This window comes from Dipodomys merriami, unplaced genomic scaffold (genome assembly GCF_024711535.1).
Source record: "Dipodomys merriami isolate MVZ:Mamm:240054 unplaced genomic scaffold, mDipMer1.0.p SCAF_62, whole genome shotgun sequence".
Taxonomy (NCBI): domain Eukaryota; kingdom Metazoa; phylum Chordata; class Mammalia; order Rodentia; family Heteromyidae; genus Dipodomys; species Dipodomys merriami.
This window is the reverse complement of record NW_027206202.1, coordinates 1,776,073-1,795,522: the sequence shown is the minus strand read 5'-3', so window position 1 is coordinate 1,795,522 and position 19,450 is coordinate 1,776,073. Positions and strand designations below refer to the sequence as shown.

Genomic DNA, 19,450 nt, shown 5'->3' with positions numbered 1-19,450 from the left:
TTGCTGTTTAGTTAGCCCAGGGCTCCCTCTCAGCCTTTAACAGATGAGAGAGACCTAACTCATCAGTTAGGGTCCTACAGACCTGTGAGGGAACTCTTGCTGTTAGGCGGCTAGTAAGGTGGGGAGACACTCTGGGAGTCTGGGCTTTAACTAGACCTTCTTAGAATCTTTGAAGCCAAAGCAAAGGCAAGCAGAGGAATTTGAGATCAAGAGATTGACGTGCTTTTGAGTCCCTGGATCCAGTTAGGCCGGAAGTCACTAATACCACTGTAAGTTTTGGTTACACAGCCAGTCCTGGGACTTGAACGTAGGGTCTGAGCAGCACTCTACCACTTAAGCCACAGGGCCATTTCTGCCTCCCCCCCCCCCCCCGCCCCCGCTTTCAATCCTGGGGCTTGAACTCAGTACCTGGGTACTGTCCCTGAGTCTCTTTGAGCTCAATGCTAGTGCTCTACTACTCTGAGCCACAGCTCTACTTCCAGTTTTGTGGTAGTTAATTAGAGGTTAAGAATCTCATGGACTTTCCTGCCCAAGCTGCTTTGAACCACGATCCTCAGATCTCAGGCTCCTGAGTAGCTAGGATTACAGGCATGAACCACCAGCACCTGGTGTCTGGCTTTTTCTGATAATTTATTGGAGATAAGCATGTCATGGAGTTTCCTAGCCATGCTTGCTTTGAACCACGATCCTCAGATCTGTCTCCTGATAGTGTCAGCTAGGATTACAGGTGTGAGCTACCAATACTCAGCTAAATTCACTTTTTTATTGTTGGTCATAGGGCTTGAACTCAGGGCCTAGGTGTTGTCCCTGAACCTTTTTTGTCCAAGCTTAACACTCTGCTACTCTGAGCCACAGTTCCACTTCCAGTTTTCTGGTAGTTAACTGGAGGTAAGAATCTCATGGACTTTCCTGCTCAGGCTGGCTTTGAACCATAATCCGCAGATCTCAGTAGCTAGGATTACAGGTGTGAGCCACCAGTACCTGGTAGTTAAATTCACTTTTTAGACAGTATCATTTGCCATTGAACTGTCTTTCATATGTACCTTCGACAAAAAGGGTGAGTCCTGGGATCTGTTAGAATAACCAACAGTTTATTAAAAGCTTGTCTGGGGGCTCGGTGCCAGCCCCACAGCTGAGGGGGCTCCCATAACTGCCCCCAGCCGGGGAGCAGCCCTTTTCCAAGGTCCTTCCCTTGTTCCCTGCCCCAGCCCTGATCCCAATTGGGAGAAAAAAAAAAAAAAAAAAGGACAAGACGGCACAGGACGTCAGACAGCAATGGGGGATTGGAGACCTAGGCATCCTGACCTCACCCCACCTCAGGTCCTTCCCACGGAAGGCTTTCACCCACTCTCCCGACCTTGGGCTCCAGTCCTGCTCTGCCACACCACAGGTCTGGGGCCCTGTCATCCCCAGTCCACAGCCCCACTGCAAGGGTAGTATAGTTCTCTGAATATAATATATCTAGACCCGCCCTCTCCCTCCCCCAGGGAACCAGATGAATATTTGACACGCACAGCTCCCTCCTTGCCCAGGTGGTTCCGGAGGGAGACCCTGGCACCATGGTGGGGAGGCAAGGCTCCTGGTCAGCCTTAGAGCACTGATGCCCAAGCTGGTGTGGGGCTACTGGCCAGCCCCAAGAATCTCATGAGATGAGGTCTGAGGGGAGCTGAGCCAGCATCCTGTCCCACCACCCTTGGGTGGGCCTCAAGCTGATAGCCTGCCAGGATCAGGCTCTACCCACCCCCACCCGGCCCCAGTCCTCTGTTCGCCACCCTGCACTTCAAGAATAGAAGTGGGAGGATCCATTGAGGATGTGGGAAGCAACACTGGTGCTGCGGCTCAGAGGCCCAGGCACTGCAGCGGCAGGGGGGCCCACGTTCTCACTGCCACCGCCCCCCGAGGCTGCCCGCCGCAGGGGCTGGGGGCTGTTTCTTAGTAGCAGCAGAGCTCCACCACGGGGTGCCCCACTCTGTGATGGGGGTCCTAGCCAGTTTGGGGGCCCTGGAGGAGCCAACAGAGCTGGCTGGCGCCACGCTGGGGGGGGCATGCCCGGTGGGGGAGGGCCGTGGCTCCAGTGGGCCCCTGAGCGGGGGACAGGGCGGGAAGGCCAGGCAGGGGCAGGAGGTGGGGCAGGGTAGCCCTGGGCAGCAGCCTCAGCTGGGATGCCCCCCAGAGCCATACTGGAGAAGCCCAGTCTCATGCTCTCAGCATCGAAGGCCTCGATCTCACGGGCCTGCCGCTCAAGCAAACTCCGTATTCGCTCGGAGCGCCCTGTCTGCAGGGCCAGCAGCTCTTCTTCCACCTGGGGTACCCAGAAGAGGGGTGAGAGTCTCAGAATGGGGAGCTTGCCCTCCATACCTCACCCTGGAGGCAGAGACCCTTACCCGTTGCTCCAGCAGTGCCCGCCTCAGGGCTACTCTCTGCTCTAGCTCCCGCAACTCCCGCTCATGCTGGCTCTCGGTGCGGATCTTGATCTTGCTCTGGTAGGCGTTAAGCAGCTCTAGCTCCTGTTGAAGTTGCTGCCTCAGGGCCTGGAACTCTGCCTCCTGGGTCTCATCAAGCCGGAGCTGGAGGGCAGCAAGAACCAGTTTTAGGGACCTCTTCCCCTTCCCCCACCGTCCTCCCCTGCCCCAGGTAGGCCTGGGCCCTAAGGTGGCAAGAAGCAGCGGTCTCAACGTCTATCAGAATGGAAGATGATCATACCCTGTGGCACAGCAATTACACTTGCAGGAATTTATCCCCCAGGTATACTTGCACAAGTGCTCGAGGTGTTCACGGAAGCGTTGGGATAGCAAAATGCTGGAAACAACCTAAATGTCCACCAATAAGGGATGGGTTAAATAAATTTATGATACAGCCATACTAGGGAAAATTCTACATTGTAGCTGGGCTTGGTGGCTCACCCAGTGACACCAGCACTCAGGAGGCCAAGGGAGGAGGATTCTGAATTTGAGGTCAGCCTGGACTATATAGTGAGACCCTGTCTCAGGAAAACAAGATAAAACAAAAACACCAAATTCTATATTATTAAAAAAAAAAGTATACGTACTGATATGTAACCAGGTCCAAAAAAAATTAAGGGGGAAAAAAAGAGATTAGAGAGGAGTATGCAAAGTATAATTCCACTTGTATTTAATATTTGTAATTTTCCAAATATGCATTGGGAAACATCTACAAAACAGTTATCATTGGCAAGTTACCTCTGAGAGGTGCAACTGGGTGAGAATGGGGCCCTCTGACCGCTTATACTCCATGTACATTTTAAGCTGCCCACTCCAGTGATGCATGTGGTTAGTTTTTAGAACAGCAACCTTCCAAATCTCCTGAAGTTTTGAGTAAATGAGCCCCAAGGGCTACACTCACTATAATCTGCTCCCTGTTCACATAGTAAACTAACTCAGGCCCAGGAAAAAATTATAGCCACTCTTTTCCTTGGTGGTTCTTTGTAGAGTAGATAGGATGGCTTTGTCAAGACCTTAAGAAAATGCTAAGAGAAACAGTAAAACCATCGAGAATATGAAATAACAAAACCTTTGGGGAGAACACCAACAGTGAAAGCATTATCAGTTTTCCAAGCATAAAAAGGCTCATCCTTTTTGTCCGTACCTCCCACCTTCCACTGCCTGTTAACTAAGTTGGAAATACAGAGGCCAACCTCCACTGTCTCCCTCTCAGGTCCCCAGGCCTCACCGCCTGTGAGCTGAGCATCTCTGAGATGGACTGGTCATACTGCTCCGCCAAGATCGCCAGCTTTCGGGTCTGTTCTTCCTTGAGCCGCTTAAGGAGGCTCTTGTGCTGAGCTTTGGGTGTAGTTTCCAGCAAGTGTGCCCGCAGAGCCTTGTACTGCCGGGTCTGGATCTTACACGTCTCCTGGAACTGCTTCTTGATCTGCAGCTCCTTCGACTATGCAGCGGATGATCAAGGGGAAATGGGGGCAGGGGAGAGGAAGAGGAAGAGAAGGAACAACCAGGGGAAAGGGAGAGAAGAGGAGGAAGGAGACAGAAGCAGAGACAGGGAGAGGGAGAGAAACAGAAAACATGTTAGACAGAGGGGGCGGGGGGAGCTGTATACAGACAGACATGGAAAGATGGGATGGTGTTGAGACAGATCAGGAAGGTCTTGATGGGCAAGAGATGCCAAGAAAACAAGACAGATTCCAAGGGTACATCCAGAGTGGGTGGAATGCCACGGGAAGGAACATCAGAGTTCATGGACAGGGTACTGAGAATCTTTAGAGGACTGAGAACACAGAAGAAGCTTTGACCATGCAACAAGGGAGAAAATACGACCTCCGGATAGGAGCATGTGAGCAAACATAAGAATGTGCAAAGGACTAAGTGAGAAGACTTGAGTCACACAGAACACCCACAGAAGGCAGCACAACTAAGGAGAGAGGAAGGCCCAGGTCCAGAACCTCAGGGAGGAAGACAGGGAAGGAAAAGCACCGAGCTGAGAAATGGATAAGAAAGGTTTGCCCACTTTGGGCCACAGAGGGAAAGGGGGCAAAGGAGGTGGCCAGAAAGGGCTTGACATGTTCAACAGGCAGCATCTGCCACCTGGACCAGATCCACATTCCAGCCTGGCCCTACAATCTCAGCTCCCACTCCATGCCCAACCCCTCCCATGGCTCCCACACTCTTAACTGGGCCCCAGCCCACCACCCTCAACTGCGGAGGGTCTGTGGTCCCATCCCCCAACCCTCTAGGCTAATGCCTGATGCAGGGAAGAGATGCAGCTCCCAAACAGAAGGGAACCCAGTAGGCAATGGGTTGGGGAAAAGACCGAGGATGAAGAGACCTAAGGACTTGGGCCCTAAGGGCTCTCGGGAAGGGACCCACAAATAAGCAAGTGATGGGACCAGGAGGCTCTGGGGCAGCTCTGTAGGGGCCCACAGCCCAGGGCTGGTAGTGGTCATGGTGTGATGAAGCTATGAAGGCAGAGGATGAGGTTGAGGAGTGAAAGGAATTGAGATAACGCAGATGGGGTGAAGAGGTCATGGAGCTGGGGGCCAAGGGTCCAGATTGGGGGCAAACCAGGAAGGCTAGGCGGCAGGACAAAGCAGACAGAGGCAGCCTGGGCCAAAGGTATAGTTCCGCTCAGATATTTTATTTGTGTTTGTCTTTTTCTTTTTTTTTCTTTTTTTCTTTTTCTTTTTTTGGTAGGGGGAAGGGGACAGGTTGGAAGGGAGACAGAAAAACAAAATCAAAGAGGAGAAAAAAACAAAAAAACAAAAAAACTGTAATTTTGTTCCCACCCCACCCCCCTGGCCCCAGGCCTGAGTCAATGAGGGTGAGGATGAACACACACACAGTGGGAGAACAGCAATAACTTAGGGGTCAGGAGAACACAAAGTGTGACTTGTGGACTCTATGGTGGAGGAGGCTGCCTGTCTAAAGGCCCCAGAGGCTGGGCTGGCCTGGGGGTGGGGGGACATGCTGAGGGAGGAGGGGTGGAAGGAAGGAGAGGACTTGGGGACTGAAAAAAAAAAACCATCACTGAGTCCTGGGAGATAAAGTGCTCGCTGCTCTAGATTTGGGCAGGAAAGATTGGAGTTGGTTACCTCCAGGGAGGCAGGGCCCGGAACTGGCGCGTCCGGGATCTCCGCCCAGTTAAGGCCCCTGGTGGTGGCTGGCGGGAGGCAGGAGGACCAAGTCGGCGCTGGCTGCGTGGTAGCAGCCGTGGAATCCGACTGGGCCTTTCACCACGAAGCAAGCCCCAGCTGGCCAGCGTGTGGATGGCCCAGGGGGGCAAACGGGAGGCTAAACCTTGACTGGCCCGTGCTAGGCGCCAGTTCCAGCCCTTGCACAAAGCCCAAACCCTTGACAACAAGGCGAATGGGCGCCGAACAGTGGGAGGATTACCCCTCCGAGGTCCAGGAACAGGCAGGCGGCTTCGGAAGCCATCTTTGTTGGTCTTGGGGTAGAGCGCAAACAGGCCCCTGTCACCCACAGCCCCAAAGCCCTGTAGGGCCTGGAAGGCCTTGGGTGATAGGCGCAACAGAACCCGCAACCAGAGTCGAGAGATGCTCCTGCGGATCCAGGGGCCTTGCTGCCGCACCCATTTGCCTCCGGCTGCCATAGCTGCCAGGGGTAGAGCCAGGCCTGGCCAAGCCAGGAGCCAGGCTGCCCCAAGCCCCAGAGGCACACCCATAAGGCCTCGGCGCCAGCTCAGGCTCAGGACAGCCCCTAGTGCGCTGCTCTGGGCCAATACCAGAAACAGACTGGGGGGCAGATGAAGAGCTGTACAAAGGAGTAAGTAGGAGGCCCCCAGGCCTACCAATCCCACTTCGAGGGCTAACAGTGCTGCCTGCAGGCCACCCCCACCCTGGGCTGCCAGCAGTGGGAGCAGCAGCAGAAGTAACAGGGGCAGGAGACCAGAGGAAGACCCCACTGCGAAGGAGAGGCCAGCGAGGAGGCCGTGGGACAGGAGTCCAGGGAGCTGGCTAGCAGGGCCAGGCCTTAGATGTGGTGGAGGTGGTTCTGGAGGGATGTCTGGGGAGGGGCAGCCATCTCCAGGATCCCGAAGGGTTCCAATTGGAGCCCCCTCCTCGTCCTCCTCCTCCTCCTCCTCCGGCACTGGAGTCAGTGCTGGACCCTGGACCCAGCAGAGATCCAACTCCTCATCCAGAAAGCTTCCATTCTCCTGTCCCCACAGCCTCCATGCCCCAGCCGCCTCCTCGCCAGCAATGCTTCTTTCCTCAGGTGCCAGTGATGGGACTCTAAACTCCTCTATCTTCTCCTCTGGTGGATCCCAATCTTCCTCCTTATCCAAATTCCTATGTTTTTGTGAGCTGAGACTAAGGGTTCCTGACTCTTCCCCCAAAATCCTCTGCTCCTCTGGCTCCAAGGTGCTCCCTTCCTTTCCCAGAATCCTCTCTGACACTGCTTCCTCCTCCTTTCCCAGCACCCTCTGGTCCAGGACTGTCTCCTGGCCGGATGAGCAGGGCTGCTCTTCACTAGGAGTGCCTGTGCTAGGTGGTCTCAGAATGCCAGTAATGGGGTGTTCTGGGGGGCGCTGGCCTGCACGTACTTTGAGGCTCTTGGGCTGCTGGCGAACCTGGGCCGCATGCTTCTGTCGTAGCTCTTGTTCACGTCGCTTGTTGTACTCCAGCTGGTTGCCCAGCTCCGTCTGGTGCTGGAGGCGGGTGAGTTCGGCTCGTGTGCGCTGGACAGCCTGGAGCTGCCGAAGCTCCAGCTCCCGAGTGGCCTCATGCTGCCGCAGCAGCAAGGCACACTCCAAGTCCTTCTGTGTCTGTTTCTTGTTCAAGTCCTGAAGCAGAAGGGAGGCAGGCAGGGCCCAGGGCCTGGGTCAAGGAGCTTTGTTTGTATCAAGGCAGGAAAAATCCCCAACTCCTTGGCAAGGGGAGCTGATAGTGGGGTGGAGGATAGCTGGCCTGGGAACAGAGGCCTAAGGACCTTCTTGCAGGACCCAATGAGGATGGGAGGCAAGAAGGGTATTAAAGAGAACCTGAACCACAACATCACTCCAACAGAGGGGAAAGAAAACTTGAGGGAGGCAAATAAGAGAGAGATGCCAGAATGCTTGACTCATGGTGGGTGGGGCAGCCTACCTCTCGCAGCAGGTCCTGGTCCAGGCTATGACGGGCCAGCAACATCTTGCGCTTATACTGGCGACACTGCAGCTCAAAATACTGTCGCTGGCGCCTCAGCAGCCCTGCCTCCTCCTCTGCCTGGCACTGTTGCAGTTGCTCCTTCTGCCGCAGCAGCCACTCTGCCTTCTCCCGCTTGGGTGTGCTAGGGTTCTCCTGCAGTTCCTGGATGGGGCAGTGGGGAACAGGGTCAGGACCTTACTGCCCACCCTCAGTCCTCCCCCCACTGCAACGGCTCTAGCCTACCTCCTTCAGCTGCTCCTTCCGAAGCTTATAGGTTCGCTTCTGTGCCTCCAGCAAGGCAGCCAGCTCTTTTTTCTGCTGCCCGAGGATGTGCTGCTGGAACTTCCGTTCCTCTGCCTGGGCAGCCCGTGCTTCCTTCTCACCAATGGCCTGGTGCCGCCGGGCCAGCTTCTCAGCTTCAGCCCCAAAGCCAGCCCGCTGTGCCTCAAGTTCCCGCTGCAGCCGTGCGCTGTGCTCCTCACGTTCACCCCTCAACCTTGACTCCAGGGCCAGAAGCTGCTTCTGGTGCTGTCGCCGCATCCGTTTGTAACCACTTAGCTGCTCCCGCAGGGCTGAATCCTGCTCATGCTCCTGGATCTGCCGGCTGACCTAGGGTGGAGAGGGGATCAAAACACACTCAGCGCTGGCCCTCATTTTATTCACACAGATCATCTTGGTGCTCCATGGGGAAGAACACAGCTTTCAGACTCATGGTTTCATTCTTATTCTGGACCTTCCCACACTTAACCTCTCTCTTTGAGCCTGTTTCCTCAGAGATGATAGCAATATCATCTTACTTCGTGGGTTGGTGTGATCCAATGAGAAAAAAAAAGGTGATGAGCACAGAGCCGGCACAAAAATAGAAATAACTCAGATTAGTTCAAAAGAGTGAACAGTCAGACCTAGGTTCAGATCCCAGCCAGACCTAGGTTCAGATCCCAGTTCTGCCTCTTCCTCCCATGTGACTTCCTTTAGCATTTCTTGCCTCATCCATGGGCAATTCATATACATACGCACAGTGGCAAGCTCAACACTTACACAGAAGAGCATCGGCAGACTCTAAACCCAAGTGCTGTGTCCTTTACCTTCAACAAACATGGAGGACACATCATACCTCATGGCCTAGCTGGGATGGATGCTGGAGAAAGAACACTGGGTCTAGATCTCCTCACCCAAGGGTTGATCGCTGGTCCTATTTGCAATTACTATCACTGGCTCTTAAGCTAGTCCAGGTGGCCAAGGTATCGGAAGCCAAAGACCTCTCTGCAAAGCACCACAGAGCACGAAGAACTGTGGCAACTGAAGAGCTGGCTTCATGGAAGCCCTGGCCTCAGACAGAGGCTACAGGAACACAACAGACCTACTCGGCAGCCGTTACAGGGACAGCTGGCACCCAAATGCAGCCAAGTGGGAATGTGACCTTAAAGGTTTATTAAAAGCATGAATAAATAACTTTGTCTTATGAAAACCTTAACACTTTTTTCCTGTAGACAGAGAAAAAAATGGGAATGACTTAATTCGAGAGAGGACCAAGATACTGTCTTCAGGACTTAGGACCCACCAAAGAACCTGGGCAAGATTCTCCCAGGGTGGCTGAAAAAAATGAAGTATACCACTGAACCCCATTCTGCCCTCTGCCTCCTGAATCCAGTAAGCCTGAAGGTACGATACATGGGCTGCACATGCCCATGGGTGTAGAGCACCTGACTAGCCAGAGGAGCCTGGGAAGCCCCCAGGAGCTGTTATTTATGGCAGGTTGTGAAAATGGACTAAGAATTTCCTACATTACAATACCAAGACTGGACAATGTGACAAAAGTCTGCTGGGAAAAAGGAGTAGAGTCACGGAGAGGAGAAAACTAGGGAGAGCAGCCAATGAGAACAGAATCTAATTAGTTGTTTGTCCCAGGAACAAAGTCACTTCAGGACTTGAAGACAGTCTGGAGTATCCAGGTAACTTAGAGAAGGTGATGAGCGGCTGCACTCACCAGAGAGGCAGTACGAATGGTGGCAAAATGGTCCCGGTTGCGGCAGTAGGCCCGGCGGCGGGCAGAAGAGGTGGTGGAGGTGGGAGCTGGGGCTGCAGGTGGCTGGAGTGGGCTCGGAGTTATCTCCGGCTGGTAGGGATCATCATACAGGTTGTCAGAACCCTAGAGGAAGTGGAGGTGAAAGAATACCCATCTCAGAGGCCATTGAACCCAAAGGGAGTTACCAGAGGAGGAACAATCATGTTCCTCAGATAGCTCCTGAGGACAGTTCAAGCTAGGCTGCTTAACTGTCAGGCCCGCTCAGGGTGAGCCACATACCGGCAGGCGGTGGATTATAGAGCTGTGCGAAGTAACCGTGTGCTCGCCCTCCTGCATCATGGCCATCTCTCGGGCTTCAGGGCCTTCTTCCTCCTCCTCTTCCTCCTCTTCTTCCTCCTCTTCCTCTTCATTGTCCGAGGCATCGGCTAGGCTGTTGACTGAGCTGCTCTGGCTGGAAGCACTGATGGACATGCTGGGCACAGAGTGACTACTCTCCAGACTGGTCAGTGTCCCTGCCCGGTGCATGTAGGGCTCGGTCTCCTGTGAACAGGGCGTGGTCTGTTGGGCAAGGAAGGGGAAGGACAAGGAGTGTGTGCATGGAGGCAGCACAAGCAGTCAGAGGGTATGCAGAAGTAGGGGGTGGGGCAAGTGGGAAAGGTGGCAGGGTCAGCTGGGTCACCTCCTCCTCCTCTGGTGCCTCAGCACCAGGACCATTGGGGGCCTCTTGGAATAGAATCTTTTTCATCTTGCGGTACTGCAGGTTGTCCAGTTCCCGCACAGCATCCTTGGTTCTCTGGATCAGGTCCATGATGACTGTGGGTGGCCGCTCCCGGAGCACAAAGCGGTGCTAGGGGAAGAGAACATTGAGGCTTGCTGCAACTCCCACCCCATCATCCCATTCCAATCCAAGGCTCTGAGTATTCTCACTGGCCTGAAATATTCTCCTGAGGCCCAAACCCACCATGGTGAATACTTTCCTTGTCTCAAACCCCTCTCCCACAAAAATGTGTCTACCGGGGCTGGGAAGTTGGCTCAGTGGTAGAGCGCTTGCCTTGCATGCCTGAGGCCCTGGGTTCGATTCCTCAGCACCACATAAGCAAAAAGAAAAAAGCCGGAAGTGGCGCTGTGGCTCAAGTGGTAGAGCACTGGCCTTGAGCTGAAGAGCTGAGGGACAGTGCTCAGGCCCAGAGTTCAGGCCCCACAACCTGACCAAAAAAAAAAAAAAAAAAATGTGTCTACCACTCAATCTCCATTCTTTAGACAGTCTCTTGTTTTACAGATGTGCTGAAGGCAACGTCAGTCAGGAGATCTGAATTCTAGTCTAGTTCCACTATTCAAGTGTTATGTAGCTGGGTGCTAGTGGCTCATGGTGGGCACCAGTGGCTCACATCTGTAATCCTAGCTACTCAGGAGGCTGAGAACTGAGGACCACGATTCAAAGCTAGCCTGGGCAGGAAAGCCCATGAGACTCTTTTCTCCAGTGAACCACCAAAATGCCAGAGCTGTGGCTCAAATGGTAGAGTGCTAGTCTTAAAAAAACCTTAGGGACAATGCCCAGGCCCAGGATTGGAACAAAACAAAACAAAAAAATAAGTGCCAGGATTGGCACACACAAGAAACATGCCATGTCATCTTGGATGTATCATAAGGTCTCTTTGGGCCTCAAAAGCTATTCCAGAATTTTCAAATAAGTAGGTCAAACTAGACTGTCTAAATCAGTCCTAACTAGAGATCCTTATGGACCCTTCAAAAGTGTTTCAGGGGATACTGGGTTGTGTCTCAAGTGGTAGAATGCCTGCCTAGCTAGTATGAAACAGAATTCAAACCCCAGAACTGCCAAAAACAAACAAAATTAAAACACCAAGTGAAATCATACATTGACCCATGATAAGACACCCTAGATTTGGGGCTTGAATTCATCAGATGAGTGTGGCATCGCCGATTATCTCATGCTAATCAAAAGCTCTAGCTCGCAATAAGATATGGGGGAAGTTATTATTGTTTAGAGATTAAAGCAGTCTGATAGAAAAAAAATCTTTCAAAAAAGGCATTAAGGATGGGGTGGGAATTTGTGAATGAAGCTCCTAGTAGAGAAGGGCGTTGGGGAGGCTTTCTTGGCCTCCACCAATCTGCAATTTTAAGGGAATACAAGCCAGTAAGCCCTCACCTTCAGAAGAACCTCTGAGGTGGGTCTATCTTGAGGGATTTTCTGAAGGCAGGAATCAACAAAATTCCGGAAGTACTCAGACCTATAAGTTAACAGAGGGCGGGGGACAGGAGAAATAAGAATGAGCCAGGCAGCGTAACTCCATGGTCTAGCCCAGTTCCAGATACCCCAGTACTCACCAGTGTCCTGACTGGAGTGCGGGGGACTCATTCTGTGCAATGTGGTATAAGGCACTCATCGCGTTCATGTTAAACAGTGGTGGCTTCCGCTCCGCTATGGGAAAGTCAATAGGGGAGAAGGTGAAAGATGGCAGGTGCACAGAATAGACTAGAATGGAACTTAGCAAGGTTTCAAATCCCAAAGTCTAAATTAGAAATAACATGACCTTGAACAATTCACAATTATGTTGAATTTTCACTAGTTCCTTCCTCAGTAAATGTAGTATCTCCCCTCTCTGATACAAGCAGAAAAGGGATCAAAGAAAATAGCATTCAGGACTGGGAAGGTAGCTCAGTGGTAGAGTGCTTGCCTCACATGCATGAGGCCCTAGGTTCAATTCCTCAGCACCACATAAACAGAAAAAGCTGGAAGTAGTGCTGTGGCTCAAGTGGTAGAACGCTAGCTAGCCCCGATTTGAAGAGTTGAGGGACAGCACCCTGGCCCAGAGTTTAAGCACCACGATCAACAAAATCAAACAAACAAAAAAGAACATTCACAAATGCCCACAAAAAGGCAGATGGAAGCACACATTCAGTTATTAAGTAGTACTTATTAAGAAACAAATAGGAGCAAAAAACTTGCGAAGCATTATGGGGAAGATAAAAGAATCTAGACTTGGGCTGGGAAGGTGGCTCAGTGGTAGAGCACTTGCCTTGCATGCTTGAGGCCCTGGGTTTGATTCCTCAGCACCACATAAGCAGAAAAAGCCGGAAGTGGTTCTGTGGCTCACATGGTAGAGCACTAGCCTTGAGCTGAAGCACTGAGGGACAGTGCCCAGACCCAGAGTTCAGGCCCCACAACCGACAAAAAAAAAAAACGAACAAACAATCTAGACTTGCTCTCAAGGAACTTTTACCCTAAAAGAAAGGTTAAACAGAATGATCAAGTAACATCAAGTCAGGCCTCGGTTCAGTAGCAGAGCACTTAACTAAGGTAGTGGACAGAAAGCCATTAACTACTACAAAACCTTTAAGGCTAAGAATTGGCAGGATTTGACAGGTGCTGATAGTCAGAGCTCCAGGATGGTCAAAATGGACTGGAGTTTGGAGGTCTAGGATGCCATCCCCAGAGGATGGGATGGGGCGAGGACAGTAATGGAAAGGAGGAAAGAAGAAAGGAGGGAGTAAAGGGGAGACCATACTTACCCAGCTCAATGCAGGTTATCCCCAAGGACCAAACATCCACTTTGCCATCGTATTGCCCCTCATCCATGGCCAAGATCACCTCTGGAGCCATCCTGAGAGAATGAGAGGAAAGAGGTGAATCACCTCTCAGTCTCCACAACTCTTACTCCTGCCACCCTGGGAGCTCTTTCCACCCACCACCACCCCTCACCAGTATGGGGTGCCCACGAAGGAGTTGGCAGGTGCCATGATGGATGCGGAGCCGAAGTCCCCCAGCTTCACTAAGCCTGGCTCTGACAGCAGGATGTTTCCAGCCTTCACATCCCTAATGGAGACAAAGAAGAGATGAAATGTCTCAAGAAAGTTGGGCAGGGACGTTAGCAGGTCCCAAGACAGTTGCAGACCAGAGAAATGAGGAGTGTGTGGCAAGCACTCTTATTCTAGCCATCTCTGGCACTGTTGTACCTGTGGATCATGTTGTGGGAGTGCAGGTAGGCCAGGCCTTGAAGCGCCCCATGGGTCACAGCTGCAATCTCCACTTCCTGAAGGGGCTTCTTGTGCACTGAAGAGGGGAAAAATATCAAATTAAAGGGGTTGGTAGGTGGGACTGGATTACGATCCCTTTATCCCTTCCCTTATAGCTTCTTTGCGCCCTTATCCCACTTATTGACCAAGTCACTTACCTTCTAGAAGGTCAGAAGCTGAGCCCAGACAATACTCCATCACCAGCTATGAAAGGGTCAAGCATTAGAGATCAACAGATCCTGGCTACACCTGGCCTAGCATCCGTGGGAAGATTCTCAAAACAGAGCTTTTCTGCCTATCCCTTCACTCAGGTGATGCTCCAGAAGACATGACAGGGAGGAAGGGCAGGCAACTGGAGAAAATGAGGAGGTGGTGGGAGAGTCCCTGGCTAGACAAAGCCCAAGTTATTCCCCATTAGTTCCATTTGAATCCCTTTAACCCTCTATTCACTCTTCCCCTCCTCCAGACCACATGCCCCCTTCCACCTGCTACCAACATCACTCTTCAGCAAACTTCCTTCCCCCCCAGACTGATCCTATTGTTCTTGGATTTGTCTGAGGACTAAAGTAGTCAGTAAAGACTTCCTCTATCTTAAGATCCCACAATGGCGCCCTGAACAAGGCCCACTAAAGAAACTGGGCCAGGACAAGATGGGCATGAGGAGGGGAACAGCTTACCCAAGCTGTGTGCTCCCTCAGGTAACAGCCCCGGTACTGAATGGTATTGGGATGTCGGAGCTTCTGCAAGAACCGCACCTCCTTGATGATGTCCTGCCATTTCTATAAAGTCAGAGTGGAAAGGAGTTACACAACCTGCATCTTGAGATTGAGGTCCTCTGTACCATAGCCTGGTCTTAGGGAGCTTGACTCACCTCATTTGATTGCTTCCCACTGTAGGACATCTTCTTGATGGCCACCACCTCACTATTTCGAACATCCCGGGCCTAGAGGACCAGATCAGAGGCTGGTGATACATCTTCTTCTCCTCCAGCACAGGGCAGGGGGAGATTTGCTGACCCAGTAGGAGGAGACAGGAAAGGTTGGTATGGTGGAATGGCTTAGAAGGACTGTCTGGAAGCTCACAGAGTGAAGAGAGTCCCCATCCTTACTTTACTCCCCAAGCCCAACTCACAAAGTACACAGCTCCAAAGCTGCCATGGCCAATTTCCCGGAGGTCAGAGAAGAGCTTTTCAGGGTCATCCTTGAAGAAGAGCTCAGCCACATCAGGGTCCTTCAGGCTCCCAGCCCGGCCCCCAGCTGGCATGGTGGCCCCTGGGGGCCCTGAGAGTAGGGCCTCACCTGGGAAAGGAAGATGGGATTCTTAGCACAGGCCAGGAGCCACAGGGAAAGGAAGAGCCCCCTCCAGTTCCTGACTTCTCCTCCCCACTCATTCTGAGGAGGAGGAGGCACTGCTGAGAAAGGACAGGGGGAGATCAGGAGCAACATCCAAGCTCTGAAAAAAATGAAGTTGCCTTGGCAACTAGATCACGGGGGCCGTGGCCCTGGAGTCCCTAAAATTGCTAGGAAGGCACTGCGAAGTCAAACACTCACCACCCCTTTCATCCCTCAACAAGTTCACATTTCCTTATAACCTGTTTTCCCTCCAGATCCCCATGTCCTGTCCCTCAAGTCCCATGCTCCCAACAATTTCCAGGCACCTTCCTGTTCCCGTTGGTGCTGAGACCCCCTCCTCCTTCAACCTTTCACACCCTGGAAGAGAACAGGAAACAGCTAGGCCGGAGGTAGTGGAAATCCGGCCATTGTTCCAAGTGGGTACTAGCCCAGAAGAACCTGGAGACTCACTCTCACAAAGGGTAGGGATACTGTGGCAGGGAGATCTAGAATGGGAAAGCCAGGGATGGAAGTGGCATCTGATTTTGAGGGCATCACTGTGATCTGGGATGCCTTGTCTAGTCCAATTGCATAAGCAGCATATACACAGGATATCTGTGGTATGAACAGCATTTGTTGACCATGGGTAGCAAGTACCTCACTGCATGCTCATCTCAATTTTATGGGGTATTCTCTTTACCCCTATTTCACCAGTGAGGAATACAAGCTTAGAAAGGATAAGTGACTTGACCAAAGCTGTCTCACCACCAGCAGGCTTTTTGGAACAGCTTTATGAAACCAGCAGGGCAGGGTTAGAATCAGGATCAGCATTTATCAGACAAGTTGCTGAGTAGCAGAGGTAAAAACGACTACAGGCTCAAACCTGTAATCCTAGTTACTCAGGAAGTGGAGATTTGAGGATCGAGGTTTGAAGCCAGCTCAGGCAGGAAAGTCCACAAGACTCTTATTTCCAATTAACCACCAAAAAGCCAGAAATGGAGCTATGACTCAAGTTGTAGAGCACCAGCTTCGAGTGAAAAAGCTAAGAGACAGCACCCAGATTCTGGATTTAACTCTAGTACTGGTGCACACACACGCACAAAGACTTTCTCTAAGGTCAGAGACCAGGCAGGACTTTCTCTTCACTAAAGCCTAATTGCTTGTCACTCAAGCTTGGCCCGTCCTACAGGAAGCCTCCCTTGACTACTCCAGGCCTTGGAGGGTGTTCCCTGATCACCCAGCCAAATACCAAGAAAAAGTTGCTGCTGGTTATCAGAATCAGACTCTCAAGGGGATTCCAGGAGAGAATCCGAGCTAAACACAAAGGCTCCTTCAGCAGAGCTAGACTCCCAAGAAAGAGTTCTAGCTGCTTAAAAGCACCTAACAATTTTAGCAGGTAATTATATTTGGTTGTGCACTGTTTCCTGTTGTGTTGTTAAATGTTGTCTCTTCAACTCAACTGGAAGCTGAAGGGCAAGGAGGGAGTCTGACTGTTCAGGGGCCCAGGAGGGTAGAGGGCTCAGAAAGGCTGTGATCCCTTGTCCTCAGCTCAGCCCACGACAGCAGCCAAGTTACTCAAGGCCCCCTTCTGCCAACAATGGTGCCTGAGCACTCCTCACCTGCATCACAGATCACAAGAGCAGGTGCTCACAACCTGCCAAGGCAATCTTCCTGACCTCTTTCCTAGCACCAACCCTATGGCTGCCAGGATCTCTGACCACGTAACAAGGGTGCCAGCCATTGGCACACAGGTTCTCTTCCTCATAAAAACAACAGCATTTGAGCCATTACCAAGGTCTGTGCTAAATCAAAACCATGTTTTAAAAATCAATGTTCATATCCTTGTGTCTGATGAGAAATCTGTCCTCATCATTGAGCTGCCCTACCAGTATATTCCATCTACACTGTTCAGCAACAGCTTTAGATAACTCCTTTCCATTCTTGGTCTTCTCCGGTTAAATGGATTATTGTAGTATGGGACTCATGAGATCTCACTGAAACACTATGCAGACACTCAACATATGGATTTTTTTTTTCTTTCCCTGTCTCTAGGGTTGCCATAGGCTTAATGCTTCAGGAAATCATCTTACCCCAACTGCCAAGCTTTAACTGTCAAGAGAGGCCACTATGGCCATCGTTTGTCAGAAGGGCCAGCCCTTTCAGAAACCCAAAGTCTGAGAATGTGGTAAAGATGAAGGTCATGTTAAGACAGAAAATGCACAAAGCAGAAGCAGGAGTCACAGGCTCCCCTCATGAAAAGCTCCTTAGTCTACAGCCCTCCTAGAAAGGAATTCCATCACACCCCCATTTTCAACCCTCACCCCAACTCATCTTCCTGTGGGCCTCACTGGCTAAGCCTAAGCTTGGAAGAAACATGGCCAGAAACAAGTGTGGATCAAGGGCGAGACCTGGTTGAGGACTTAGTTTAAAATTCCCATTCAGCTGTGTGACCTTGGGCAACCTCTCTGGGCCTCAATGTTCTCAACTGTAAAATGGGAAGACAGCATTAAAAGAGCTTTCACAGGGTGAATGGGATGTGTGAGGCCAAAGAGAATGGATAAGAAGTAATTTATAAAGGAAGATCACTTGATAAATGTATACCAGCAAGGTTAATTGTGGCCAGGTGAAAACACACACACACACACACACACACACACACACACACACACACACACACACACACACACACACACACACACACACACACACACACACACTTCCTTGCAAGGACAAGACATCCAACCAAATCAGGCATGAAAAGCAGATAAGCAGACCCACCATGGCAATCAGAGGCATGTGAACCAACACCCCAGAGCAGTCAGGAAAAAGAAGTATAATCATGAAGAAGAGGTGGCTACGAGGGACAAAGTTAACAGAGAACACCAGAAAGGTACAATCCATGTGATTAACTCAAGTACCCTAGGGCATGACATTAGAGACCTGTCACCTGAGGTCCCCCATCAACCAGACACAATGAAGGGAAGAGGAAGGGGAAGAGGGTGGCAACACAAGGCAAGGCGGGCCAGAGGCTGACCACGGGCCCAGCTGGGGTTCCCCATCCTGAAGAGAGGGCCTGCCCCGGCCCAGCCTCTCAGAAAGAAGGACTGTTTCTTCTGTGCTAGACACAGGGACCCGCGCCCCTGCACCCCGTGTCTCACCTGGTAGGGGTCACTATGGTGCCCCAGCGCCTCCGCTTCCGCCTGGAGTCCTCCAGCGGCTCTGCCAAGCAGGGAGAGGGGCAAGGAGACCTTTCCCCCTTGCCACCTCTTCCTCGGCTTTCGCCCTTCCGGAGGGGCGGGCCCGGGAAGCCGCCCCGGGAGGGGAGGGGGTGACAACCTGATCTGACCTCGCGGTCCAGTCCTCCCCCAACTCGAGGGCGAGAGTTGCTGAATCCCGGATTCCTGGTGTGGGGGTCTCGACCCCGTATCTTTACGCACGGAGAAAATGAATCCGCTCTCTGAAGGCCTGGGGAGTGAACCCCGGATACTGGTGCACACAGGGGCCTGAACCCCAGAGATCTGAAATTCTATAAAACAGACCCCCAGGTTTGGAGAGGCTGGGACCCGAGTCCCGGCTGTCTGGAATAGGAGGGCTGATACCTGGCTATTTGAGAGGCAGGGGGGGCGAAGCCCGGAAATGTGGAACCCAGGAGCCTGAACCCGGGTCTCCGGCCACCGTCCGGGGGGCCCACCCCGAGGACGCCCGGCCGCACGGCCCCTCACGCCGGGGTCCGAGAGTGACAGCCCCCGCTCCCGCCCTGGCCTCCTTCCTTCCTCCTCCTCGCTCTCGAGGACAGCTGAGAGACTGTGGCTAAGGCGCTGCCGACTGTCTCCGCGCCCTCTCTCCCTCTCCTCTCCTCCGTCTCAGCCTCTCTCCGCACCACAGCCCGGTCTCGTCCCGGTCTCCCTCTCCCTCTTCCTCCCAATTCCAAGATGGAGACCGGGCGGGAGCGCGCAAGCGCGGTAGGAACGCCAGGCCAAAAGAGGCGGAGCCCCAGGGAAAGAACCCCGCCCCTCCCGCCTGGCGGCTGCAGCCCGAGAGACTCGGAGTCACCGGGGCCGAGTGCGCGCGCGCCCCGCCACGCGGACCCTGGGTGGGAGGGGGCGGGGAGGGCTGGGCTTGCCGGGGGAGGAGCCCAGCGCGCAATCCGACGACTGGTGGCGGACGGAGCGGGGACGCATGCGCTCACCCCGCCTTCGCGCCTGGCTCGAGCTTGTTGCTAGGGCAAGCTTGGGGGGGCGCGGGTGGAAGGAAAACGATAGTTTGCGCCTGCGTGCAGGATGGAGGCTGGGAGGGGCTGGGGGAAGGCTGCGGTTGTTGCCGTTGCTGGACGCGGAAAAGGCGGGAAAATGGACCACTGTTAAGGTAGTAACTATTCCGTTTAGAGTAAGCCCCAAATGCAAGGAATTGATCATGCAGTCAGTGTTGGGAAACTCTACCTGTAAA

At 52.6% G+C, this 19,450-nt stretch overlaps 1 protein-coding gene across 5 annotated transcripts; it reads right to left on the bottom strand.

The window, feature by feature from the left end:
• Positions 1-1,074: 1,074 nt before the first annotated feature.
• LOC138814993 (serine/threonine-protein kinase TAO2) lies at positions 1,075-19,206 on the bottom strand. 5 transcript variants are annotated; one of them, XM_070004179.1, is made up of 19 exons: positions 18,163-19,206; positions 14,805-14,971; positions 14,545-14,616; positions 14,351-14,452; positions 13,832-13,877; positions 13,614-13,710; positions 13,360-13,473; positions 13,170-13,261; positions 11,985-12,078; positions 11,806-11,887; positions 10,318-10,485; positions 9,918-10,196; positions 9,600-9,761; positions 7,856-8,221; positions 7,571-7,774; positions 7,030-7,269; positions 3,691-3,903; positions 2,385-2,567; positions 1,075-2,302 (listed from the first exon to the last, which is right to left on the bottom strand). In XM_070004179.1, exons 2-19 carry the CDS (start codon positions 14,934-14,936, stop codon positions 1,781-1,783), a joined length of 3,168 nt encoding a protein of 1,055 aa, XP_069860280.1. In that variant the 5' UTR covers positions 14,937-14,971; positions 18,163-19,206; the 3' UTR covers positions 1,075-1,780. The 5 variants fall into 5 exon arrangements, with proteins under 5 accessions (XP_069860280.1, XP_069860281.1, XP_069860282.1 ...); XM_070004180.1 differs by having other exon boundaries at positions 9,918-10,178; positions 18,163-18,934; XM_070004181.1 differs by lacking the exon at positions 1,075-2,302 and adding an exon at positions 2,704-2,810 and having other exon boundaries at positions 2,443-2,567; positions 18,163-18,934.
• Positions 19,207-19,450: the final 244 nt, after the last annotated feature.